Source organism: Cervus elaphus, chromosome 20 (assembly GCF_910594005.1).
Source record: "Cervus elaphus chromosome 20, mCerEla1.1, whole genome shotgun sequence".
In the NCBI taxonomy this organism is placed as follows: domain Eukaryota; kingdom Metazoa; phylum Chordata; class Mammalia; order Artiodactyla; family Cervidae; genus Cervus; species Cervus elaphus.
In genome coordinates this window covers 87,521,647-87,534,039 of record NC_057834.1, presented here as the reverse complement: position 1 = coordinate 87,534,039, position 12,393 = coordinate 87,521,647, and the positions used below count along the sequence as shown (strand labels likewise).

General features: G+C 37.1%; 1 protein-coding gene across 1 annotated transcript in view; it reads right to left on the bottom strand.

The window, feature by feature from the left end:
- The window catches only part of ADGRL4 (adhesion G protein-coupled receptor L4), a 151,649-nt gene that overhangs the window by 22,862 nt on the left and 116,394 nt on the right, over positions 1-12,393 (bottom strand). The window contains exons 11-12 of the mRNA XM_043876473.1: positions 10,062-10,282; positions 9,866-9,932 (exon numbers count right to left, since the gene is read on the bottom strand). Coding sequence (XP_043732408.1) covers positions 9,866-9,932; positions 10,062-10,282 — 288 coding nt within the window. The remainder of the gene's footprint in view (positions 1-9,865; positions 9,933-10,061; positions 10,283-12,393) is intronic.

The window sequence follows — 12,393 nt, the reverse complement described above, 5'->3', positions numbered from 1 at the left end:
TAGAGATCTCTTCAAGAAAATTAGAGACACGAAGGGAACATTTCATGCAAAGATGGGCTTGATAAAGAACAGAAATGGTATGGACCTAACAGAAGCAGAAGATATTAAGAAGAGGTGGCAAGAATACACAGAAGAACTGTAAAAAAAAAACATCTTCACGACCCAGATAATCACGATGATGTGATCACTAACCTAGAGCCAGACATCCTGGAATGTGGAGTCAAGTGGGCCTTAGAAAGCATCACTACGAACAAAGTTAGTGGAGGTGACAGAATTCCAGTTGAGGTATTTCAAATCCTGAAAGATGATGCTGTGAAAGTGCTGCACTCAATATGCCAGCAAATTTGGAAAACTCAGCAGTGGCCACAGGACTGGAAAAGGTCAGTTTTCACTCCAATCCCAAAGAAAGGCAATGCCAAAAAAATGCTCAAACTACCGCACAATTGCACTCATCTCACAGGCTAGTAATGCTCAAAATTCTCCAAGCCAGGCTTCAGCAATACGTGAACCGTGAACTTCCAGATGTTCAAGCTGGTTTTAGAAAAGGCAGAGGAACCAGAGATCAAATTGCCACCATCTGCTGGATCATTGAAAAAGCAAGAGAGTTCCAGAAAAACATCTATTTCTGCTTTATTGACCATGCCAAAGCCTTTGACTGTGTGGATCACAGTAAACTGTGGAAATTCTGAAACAGATGGGAATATCAGACCACCTGACTTGCCTCTTGAGAAACCTGTATGCAGGTCAGGAAGCAACAGTTAGAAATGAACATGGAACAAAAGACTGGTTCCAAATAGGAAAAGGAGTAGGTCAAGGCTGTATATTGCCACTCTGCATATTTAACTTATATGTAGTGTACATCATGAGAAACGGTGGGCTGGGAGAAGCACAAGCTGGAATCAAGATTGCCGGGAGAAATATCAATAACCTCAGATATGCAGACGACACCATCCTTATGGCAGAAAGTGAAGAGGAACTAAATAGCCTCTTGATGAAAGTGAAGGAGGAGAGTGAAAATGTTGGCTTAAAGCTCAACATTCAGAAAACTAAGATTATGGAATCTGGTCCCATCACTTCATGGGAAATAGATGGGGAAACAGTGGAAGAAGTGTCAGACTTTATTTTTTTGGGCTCCAAAATCACTGCAGATCGTGATTGCAGCCATAAAATTAAAAGATGCTTACTCCTTGGAAGGAAAGTTATGACCAACCTGGATAGCATATTTAAAAGCAGAGACATTACTTTGCCAACAAAGGTCCCTCTAGTCAAGGCTATGGTTTTTCCAGTGGTCCTGTATGGATGTGAGAGTTGGACGGTGAAGAAAGCTGAGCGCTGAAGAATTGATGCTTTTGAACTGTGGTGTTGGAGAAGACTCTTGAGAGTCCCTTGGACTACAAGGAGACCCAACCAGTCCATCCTAAAGGAGATCAGTCCTGGGTGTTCATTGGAAGGACTGATGTCGAACTTGAAACTTCAATACTTTGGCCACCTCATGCCAAAGAGACTCATTGGAAAAGGCCCTGATGCTGGGAGGGATTGGGGGCAGGGGGAGAAGGGGATGACAGAGGATGAGATGGCTGGATGGCATCACCTACTCGATGGACATGGGTTTGGGTAGACTTCAGGAGTTGGTGATGGTCAGGGAGGCCTGGCGTGGTGCGATTCACGGGCTTGCAAAGAGTCAGATACAACTGAGAGACTGAACTGAACTGAACTGAATATTGGCAAAATGTCAGAAAATGGCCATTCTTATGATTTGTCAATGAAAGTGGAATATCAATTGAAGTAAATGTTATGGAGGCAATTTGTAACTTTAAAAATCTTCCTCTACTGGAGTTTGTACTTTTCTTTTTAAATTGAAGTTTAGCTGAATTACAAAGTTCTGTTATTTTTGTTACAGGAAAGAACTGACTCCATGTTGTATCTGTTTCTTTTACTTTAATCTTGGCTTCTAGTAGCTTTTGTTCACTAAAAGGATATTGTCCATACATAATGGCCTGTCTTGGGGAACCCTGCCCCTCTACCTGAATGTTAAACCAAAATGCCTTTTTATGGGACCCTGTCTACCTGTGGATGGCTACAGGAAGGGAGAAATTAATACATCCCTTCCCAGAGATTGACCATTCCAGAGATATCTGCAAGATTAATGATCCTTTTACTTTTCTTCCTCAACCCCACCCCCCACCTCTGTTCTATAAAAGAACCTGACATCCAGCACTGACAGAATAGTTATTTTGGACATTCATCTCCCATAGTCTCAGTCAGCTGGTTTTCCAAATAAAGTCATATTCCTTGTCTTAACACTTTGTATGTCGACTTACTGACCTGTCACATGGCAAGCAGAGTGAGCTTGGACTCAATAACAGTTTCAGGTGTACAACACAGCAATTTGATAATTTTGTATATTAAGTTCCATACAAAGTTACTGTAATATTATTGACTTTAACCTGTGCTGTACATTTTACTTCCAAAAAGCATTTCCTAACAAATTTATATAATGGGTATATGTAATTGTATTGAAATAGCCATTCTCTTGCACTAACAAATGTTCAATAAGGAAGAAGTTAAATAAAAGAGGATACTCATAATATGTAATGATAAAAAATGGTAGAATTGTATATTCTAACAAGGAATGATGAATATGATATATTACAGGCTGCAAATAATTCAGGTTATATGATTTTATAATCAAATTTATTGCTTACATTTATACATATGTAAGTGCACACATATATATATATATGTATTTATGTGTGCATATATGCATAGCAAAAGTCAGGAAGGATACAAAGTAAATATTAAGAAAAAGAAGAGTCAGTCATGGAGCATGTTTTGAAATGTTCACTTTTTACTTTAGAAAGTCTAATATTTACATTTCTTTCAAGTGTGGGAAATTTGTGAAATTTTAAAAAATGCAATAAGAATATATCACATAATAATAAGTACACACAGACATGGTCTGTTTGTAAGGGCTATGTGAGGAATTCATTTTTGAGTAGATTTTAATTCGTATTTCCTGGTGAAAGGGAATTAAAAGACAATTTAGAACAATTAGAGGAGACCACCACAAAAAACTGAGTGGAACTCTGGGCAATCTAAAGAGAAATGGGTAAAGTAGCAATGCAGAAACACTCAATTATAAGAGTTGTGATTTAAATTCAAATGAAAGCTCTCATTTTTTTAAAAAGAAAATGCTTTAATTGGACACAGCTTAATTAGTATTTGCCTCAATCAAGCAAATTAAATTCTTCAATACTGAACATATCTATAGGAAATTTTAATTTCTACTTAAAAGTTAAATTATTTTTACAAACTTTTTTTTATATTTGTGTACTTGAATCTAATCATTTGTACAGTTTTAGTTAAAAGAATTCAGCATGAGATTAAAAATACTGAAGAAAGAAATAAATTATGAAATTATCTTCAGTTTGCAGCTTGCTTTACAAAGATTTAGAAATCTCTTTCTTGTACAGCTCAGTCTTTCAAAAGCATGGCTAGGCCTTTTCATGTATAGTTATAACCTTAACATTCTAAATGTAGCAATTCATAGATAGAATCATGGGGTCAGCAGTTCATACTTCAGAATTCTAAGAGATTCTTAATGAGTTAACACCTGAGGAAGTATATTCATTTGATCAATGCAGAAAATGTTGCTGCTCAAATACCTAAGTAGTTAAAAAACAACATATCAAGGGGTAGAAAAATCCACCAGTGCCGAACTATACTTATTTACATATTGTCTTAAAGGTATTATTATTATAACCCCAAACCAGACATGCCCCAGGGCTCCATTCATAAAAATAAGCAAATATCATTTACTGAGAACTAGTTCTTAGTCTTCAAAAGAAACAAAAGCATTCCATGTAAGAATTAAAGTCATTGTCAACTGTTCTATTAAAATGTTGTTTGCAAGTGCAAGTCTTCCCAGATTTGTTCATAGAAAGCTGTGAAAGCAACCTTATCTCCCATTTAAAGGCATGCACAGCAAAGTCACCAAAAATTATCTATTTAAATTTGAAGACTTCCTTATATTTTATCTTTATTCTGGAAAAAATATACTATTTATCCTATTAAATCTCTACTGCTTTACTTTAAGATGCTTCACATTTTATTTCATTTCAGTTACGTCTTCCAGTAGAGTGTATTAGAGAATTTTAACCAAGTCCATATAACAAACACATTTATTACAATATAACATCTTGCTATAATCAAACAAATGGTGTTGTATCTTCACCACTGTTTAAGAATTAGTGGTGAATTATGCTCATATATGAGCTTCCCTGGTTGCTCACAGTATAGAATTTGCCTGAAATGCAGGAAAGCCAAGTTTGATTTCCGGGTCAGGAAGATCCCCTGGAGAAGGGCATGGCAACGCCCTCCAGTATTCTTGCCTGGAGAATTCCATGGACAAAGGAGCCTGGTGGGCTATAGTCCATGGGGTTGCAAAGAGTCAGACACAAGAGTTTCACTTTCACATGCTTATGTATATGTATACACACACACACACACACACACACACACACACACACACTATATTGGCCAAACATACATTCTGTGCATACAAATTTTTGTTGTGCAAATGATGGTTTTAAAATCAGGGTTTTAATTTAATTTTTAATACAAAAGGTAAAGCTAAGAAAGCCAAGATTGTCCTCCAAATTATTGTGTATTTTACTGTTTTAATTTTTAAAGACTATATACTTTTTTTTCTAAAAAATTGTTTGGTATTTATTGTATCTTTTTGTGTTGGACTGGCCATCATTATCTTCATTTTACATGTTAGGAATCCAGAACATAGAACAGTGATGTCTTAAGAAAGCTCACAGGGTGTTTCTTCCTGCCTCTTTTATTGTCATGGTCTTTACTAATGAATCAATTAAAATTATTAAGGACTTCCTACCTTCTGTGTTCTGGAGTAACCAAAGAGAGGGCTGATAGTTTTACAGTGTAGAGTCTGCTCATGCACAGAAGGTATTGTGAATATTGCTCTGTAGAGAATTCATTTGCAACTCATTGGGCTGTGGTCCCTAAGTCATGCAACCAGTGGCACTGATTATTGAACAAGTTATGGTTAGTGAACCAAGAGACTCACAGCTCTTTGTTTTGGTGTTTGGACGTTGGAGATGAGGAGTGTAATGCACAGAGAAAGTTACCAGGTGAAACCAAACAAAGCATTAAGAGTACTCTTTTGATTTGATTTAAATCAAAGTTCTGTGGGATCATGTTGAAGAAAGGATCATGTTGATTTCAGGCATCACAAGGTGGTAGGATTATTGACTGAAAAGAATCAAGGAAATATGCAAGGAGCAGTAAATATTCTAAAGAGGATAATGTTTTTATAAGAGTTGCTTAGTGGAGACAAGATGTGTAAAAAAGGGCTGAAAATAGGGCTCAGCTAAACTACTGATAACTCTATATACCAGTCTATGGTATTTGAAACATGTGGTGGTGGTTTAGTTGCTAAAGTCGTGTCCAACTCTTTTGCAACCCCATGGACTGTAGCCCACCAGGCTCCTCTGTCCATTGAATTTCTCAAGCAAGAATACTGGAGTGGGTTGCCACTTCCTTCTCCAGGGGATCTTTCCAGCCCAGGGATCAAACCCACGTCTCCTGAATTGCTGGCAGATTCTTTACTGCTGAGCCACAGGGAAGCCCTATTTGAACTATAGGTCAAGGGAAACTATTGGCACTGAGATGAAGAAAGTAGGACATGGATTCAAATTCATGAACCCGAGTTCCCACTTTATGTACTTAGTGGCTTTCGGGCCAATTGTGTAACCACTGTATACGTCAATTTCTCCAACTTGAAAATAAAATACATCACACATATACATTTTTGAGTTGTTGAAGGATTAGATTAAATACACTAACACACTTATTACCAGGAATAAAAGAGCTTAATATTAATGTTCTTATTTTTCTTATTAATCATTCCCACTATGTGAGCAGAGTTTGGGGCAGTTGATTATGAATAGATTAAAATGAAATGGGACAGAATGCCATCAGAATGTCAGATTAGAAGGCAATTGCAAAAGTGGCAAGTTAAAATGAAAAGCTGAGCTTTAATTAATACAGAACTAGTTTCAAGTTGTAGCCTCATTTATTTGTAGTGTCTTGGGGCCAATCACTTAGCAATTTGAATTAAATTCTACTTTTCATTAACTATAAAATGGGACAATAACAATGTGGATGGATGATTTAAGGAGACTGAACAGTGAAATATTAGCTGTCTTTTTAAAATTAGTAGCTGCTCAATAAATTGTAAATTTAAAATTCCTATTATTGTTATTAATACTATAACTCAACATGATAACAAATGTCTGATTATGAAAGTAGAGAAGAAATGGGTAAGTTCAGGGTGGGAAAGTTGATAAACAATTAATGACAGATAGACTTAAGGAGTGATGTATCTATGAAAATATGATTTTTGAATATTTTTAATAACATGATAATTTTGTGATTTCTGGGATTCCTTATTTACAAGAGCAACTATTTTGTCTGTGCCCTTTGTTTTCCTTCAGAAGGAACCTGGCAAGCTTACAGGGCTGCTTAGGAGACACTTAAGTTCACACTAAGAATTCAGTGTATGTGGAGTAGACTGTTTCTCACCCCATCCACAAATGAGTTTCTCATCTCACTGATGTGGTCCAGCCCATGTTGATGTCTCTCAGACCAGTTATCACTTATATTTAATTATATGTTATGCTTTGCATTTGTTTCAACTTGCTTTCTCCTCACTGATACTATAGTGGACAGAGCATAATTCTTATATTTCCTTTGTTTTCCCATCATTCCCAGATCACTCAATTAAGACAGTGAACTTAATGATATGGCTTGGCATCCTTTCCTACCAGAATATGCCCCAACATAGGGTGATAATTTTCAATTCAGTAATTCTGTGTAGGTGACTGTTGGAGTGGCATGGTTGGTTCTAGGATGTGTTCCTCCATTCATAAAGCACAGCTCCTCTGCTGCAGGGGGCTAGAAGGGTTTGATCAGCTCTTGGTGATAGCACTTCATGACATCACTTTGGTTGTTTGGTTCTTATTACTGCTGGTAGTCTTGGTGTGCTTCCCCTGTGGCTCAGGGGTAAAGAATATGCCTGCCAATGCAGGAGACACTGGTTCGATGCCTGGGTCAGGAAGATCCCCTGGAGGAGGAAATGGCAATCCACTCCAGTATTCCAGCCTGGGAAATACCATGGACAGAGGAGCCTGAGGGGCTACAGTCCATGGAGTTGCAAAAGAATTGGACATGACTTAGCGATTCAACAACAACAATCTTGGTTTATGTGTTGGCCTCCACTTAGATTAAGTTTGATTTGAATGTTTATAGTGTTTTATTTCTATCTTAACTCCTATTTTCAGAGAGTGCTAGCCATGCTACCATTCAACATCCCTGTCCTCAACCTATTCTCTTGTTGTGTGTAACTTCACTTGACCTAACAACCTTCTGTGCACCCTTACAACGTTCCCTTGTCTAAATATTCTGTACCTATAAGATAGCTGAAACCTTTGTGTGTTACCCCCGTCATTTAATTCCCAGGCACACTCTATAATAATCCTTTTCCTCCCTGCTGTCAAGGGAATGGACAATAACATGCAGTCTGCAGGGAACTAAAAGCAACTCTATGTTCTATGTTCACCCTTGACCCAAAGTCAGGGGACATATGTCAAGTTGTCATAAAAACTGTTCATACTCTCCTCTTGTATATCAAGGAGACATGAAAATTCCCCTGGCATTCAATCTGGGATCAGGATGGGAGTTTTTACTATTTTACTATTTCCAATTCCATTGTCTATAGACCTTTTGCAGTACTCCTGTACAACTCGTCTTCAAGAAGAACTAGGGAGAGCACTTATTTTTTTCCACTGGTAAGGTAAGGAAAATCTTTACACAAAGAACAATGCACTCCCTTACAGGCCAAGGACTCCTAATTCCAAGTCATGACTCTCTTGCCCCCACCACCCCTCAAATCTCCTTACTGGGTTATAGCTGGTCCTACTGTCTCTTTGTAAGACTCCTGGAAAGTATCAGGTCCAAATTATTGGTGGCTCTTTTTTAAATATCAGGTGCTCAATACTTCTTTTACTCATTGAACTCAATACTATTTCTGGACAACAGGAAAAGTTTTACTTAATGTATCATACTGCTTAATACTAATATGCCAGCATTAGCACAGAAAGTGATGTAACTAGAGTAAAGGAATTCACTTTCATTCACTAATTAAAGGATTTCTGCTATTTTAAATATACATAAAAGATAAACAGTATTCAGTTTTAGAGTAAAACTAAGGGGCCTTATCCATTTCTTAAATAGCTGAACCTCTAGTTAAATGGAATGATTAATATACAGAAACTGTATGGAAGACACATTGGTTCACTGATTTCAGCCTAGGACAGTGTGACCCTGTTCATTTAGGTTCCTAGGAAAGTTTATCCTTTCTAAAGTCTGTCCATCTTACCATAAGAGAATCCAAAGTTATCTCTCCCCTTATAACAGCAAGAGTAAAAAATAATTTCAGGGAAAACTTTCCGTTTATTACTTTAGAGAAGTATGCTTGTTATTTTGTCCTGCTTCCAGAAAATTCCTAGCCCACTATGTTCCTCTAAACTCTAAGGATCACTGATCCACAGAACTTTCACTTGTACAAAACAGTATCAGAGATGGTTCACTCTGTAGAGAAGGAATAAGTACAATAAGAATATATAGACAGGGCCTACACACAAAATACCCATATCCGGGAAAAACATGAAAATACATGGATGGGGCATATTCAACCTATATTATCACATAGTTGAAAATTTTGCAATTCTAAATTAACTCTGAAACTGTTTTAGCTGAAATCTTGCCAATGTTTTCTTTTTCTATTGCTAGATTCACTGTCAGAATTATAAGCAATTTTCCTGCAATGTTTAGGAAATATAGTCTCTAAATGCACTTTCACTCATGCCATTAAAAAATAAACCTTGATAAAAATCCTCTGCTTTGCATTTCAAGTCTTTTTCCATTTAACAGCTTTCTTACCACCATAAAAACACATGGGAAAAGACTGAGAGGGAAAAAATTCAAAAAGATACCTAACTTATGGTCAAAACATATGAGACAAAGTTGTCCAAAATATTGTCACAACTCCCCCATTAACAATTCATTCTATTGTAGAGCATTGTCAGACCTCCCAGATTCACTGACAGACTATTATATTCAGAATGGCTTTGAAAACTTAACGGCACTTAGAAATGCTCTGGAGACATATAAAAATGTCTTTATTTAGAATGGAACATATAACACCTGCCAAATTTGTAGGTTTGAAACCACTTCCAATAAGAATTAAAAGGCCCTCTTCCCAACTGAAATAGGGCTATCAATATATGACTTGTCTGCTCATGGGAAATAGTGGGTTCTTGTCTCTGATGTTGCAATTTAGTTTGAAATCACTTTCGTGATGACAGGGTACATAAGGATGATAAAACTATAAAGATGACAGTCTAATCTTCAAAGATCACTGATCATTGATAAAAGATTAAATAACGTAAACATCTGAAATGCCAGATTATCAGCTGGTTGGCACACTCTCAGTACTGAAGTATGCTGAGATACTACCGATAAGTGAAAAATGCTTTTCTTACAAGTAATGCAAAAATACATCCTCCCAAGAGGTGCCAGTGAACTGTAACAGCTTTGAGTTTAAGATGCTCATTTTTTTCTTATTAGTGAAGCAATACATATAGTGTTAATAAATGATTTATTGTAAAGTGCTCAAAATAATTTTTCCTCTCGAAGTAATGACTGATTGCTGAGAATTATAGGCACTTTTAAATCAATACTTTTCTGAATTCTAACCACAATTTTAAAATATACTTACAAGAATGATTAGACAGGCTGGTCCTATGAAACTCCAGATAAAGTTGTTTTCTGTGCTAAGCCAACATCTGAAAAGGAAATAAGAGATAAAATCTATACTTATGTTTGTATGTACTTCGACAAAGCAAAAGTTTCAATGATATACACAGCTTAATCAGAACTGCATACCAAATATTTATGAGAACATCTTAACTTACACTTTGGTGGTGCCATAATATCTATATCCTAATGATGCTGAAAATCCAACTACCACAGCTGGGCTGAGATAGCCAAAAATATAAAAATTCTTGTGCAGAAATCCTTTGTTATAGATGACTCCTACAACAATGAGATAGAGGTGGATGCCTTCAATGCACATCCATGCAAAGGCAGCTAAAAAGAAGTAGTGCAGCAGCCCAGCAACGATGGAACAGAAGAGCTAGACAACAAAGAAAGAAAGAAACCATAAACAATACTTATTTTAACATTATTGTAACATAAAATCTTGACTTTCTCTATAAATTATGCCATTTTATATAATGCTTGATCATAGTAAAATATCCTTGTCAAATGTCAAGTTTTTCACTTGTACCACTTCCACCTGATTTAAAAGAACTGTGCTTCATCAATGTGCAACACTCATCAGTCCTGTAATAGAATTAAGTTGCTAGTCTTGTCCAGAGATTTATACTTTTTATACACTTATGTGATCAACTGTGGACTGGTCACATGCAACCATGATTATCTCAGTGACTATGTCATGATTTGAGCTGATTTCTGTTTTGCAGATGTCTTTATTTTAATCGTGCTCAAAGAATGAAAATTACTGCTAACACTATGTTAAACAAAACATAATAAATAAGAGAGAGTACTGAATTTATAAAACATATGAACAAATGATGATATATTTTACAAAAACATCCACTATATATTCACTTTAAGTTACAAGATTAACAGGTAAATTTGAGATGGATTTCAGTACAATGTTATCTATTAGTACTGACTTCACACTTAGAATGACAGTTAGAAATAACAAATGAAGCAGTTATACATTTCTGTATTAACAGAACTAACACAGTTGGGCCTCCATGGTGGCTCTGATGGTAAAGAATCTGCCCGTAATGCAGAAGACCCAGGTTTGATGCCTGGGTCAGGAAGATCCCTTGGAGAAGGAAATGGCAACCCACTCCAGTATTCTTGCCTGGAGAATTCCATGAACAGAGGAGCCTGGTGGGCTACAGTCTATGGGGTCACAAAGAGTCAGACACGACTGAGTGACTAACACACACACACAACCCAATTACTGGTGAGATAACATAATATTTAGATACTTACTACACTTAATAGAGTATAATTCAACCATAAAGAGATTACCTACTAAAATATATTTGAGATCACTATATAAGATTGGGGATGGTGATTAAAATCTGGGAACCATTTAGTGAAGAAGTAAAATTTGAAATATGGCTTGAAAATGGGGAGAATTTGACAGCTGAAATGTAGAATTGAAAATAAAGACTGAAAAAAATAGTTTTGTGATGAGGATAACGATGGGATGAAGACAGGCGAATTATGCATTGGAGGATAGTGGGGATATACAAAAATGAATGATGTAAAAAAAAAAAAAATGAATGATGTTATAAATACCATTGCAAAACAAATAAAAACAGATATAGAGTTTACAATTTAGTGTATATTATATTAAATAGGTGCTTTGTGGCATCTACTTCAGAAGAAAACCTTGATAACTGCTGGTTATCTCCACTACTTGGAAGATCACTAAAAAGAATGGAAATATGGAGGCAACTGAAGGTTCTGTGGCCACGCTGATGAATCTCTCTGGTCTCCAGCTGCAGGGTGGGCTGCAGCAGCCGCAGAGGAAAGCCACTGACGTGCTCACGATTTCCGATGGCTGCTGTTGCTGCTGTTCACTCGCTAAGTCATGTCCAAAGTCACTGCAGACGGTGACGCAGCCATGAAATGAAAAGAGGCTGACTCCTTGGAAGGAAAGCTATGACCAACCTAGACAGCATATTAAAAAGCAGAGACATTCCTTTGCCAACAAAGGTCCATCTAGTCGAGGCTATGGTTTTTCCAGTGGTCATGTATGGATGTGAGAGTTGGACTATAAAGAAAGCTGAGCACAGAAGAATTGATGCTTTTGAACTGTGGTGTTGGAGAAGACTCTTGAGAGTCCCTTGGACTGCAAGGAGATCCAACCAGTCCATCCTAAAGGAGATCAGTGTTCATTGGAAGGACTGATGCTGAAGCTGAAACTCCAATACTTTGGCCACCTGATGGGAAGAGCTGACTCATTTGAGAAGACCCTGATGCTGGGAAAGATTGAGGGCAGGAGCAGAAGGGGACGAAAGACGATGGGATGGTTGGATGGCATCACTGACTCGATGGACATGGGTTTGGGTGGACTCCGGGAGTTGGTGATGGACAGGGAGGCCTGGCGTGCTGAGGTTCATGGGGTCGCAAAGAGTCGGACATGACTGAGCGACTGAACTGAACTGAAGTCACGTCAGTCTTGGTGAGACCCTAAGG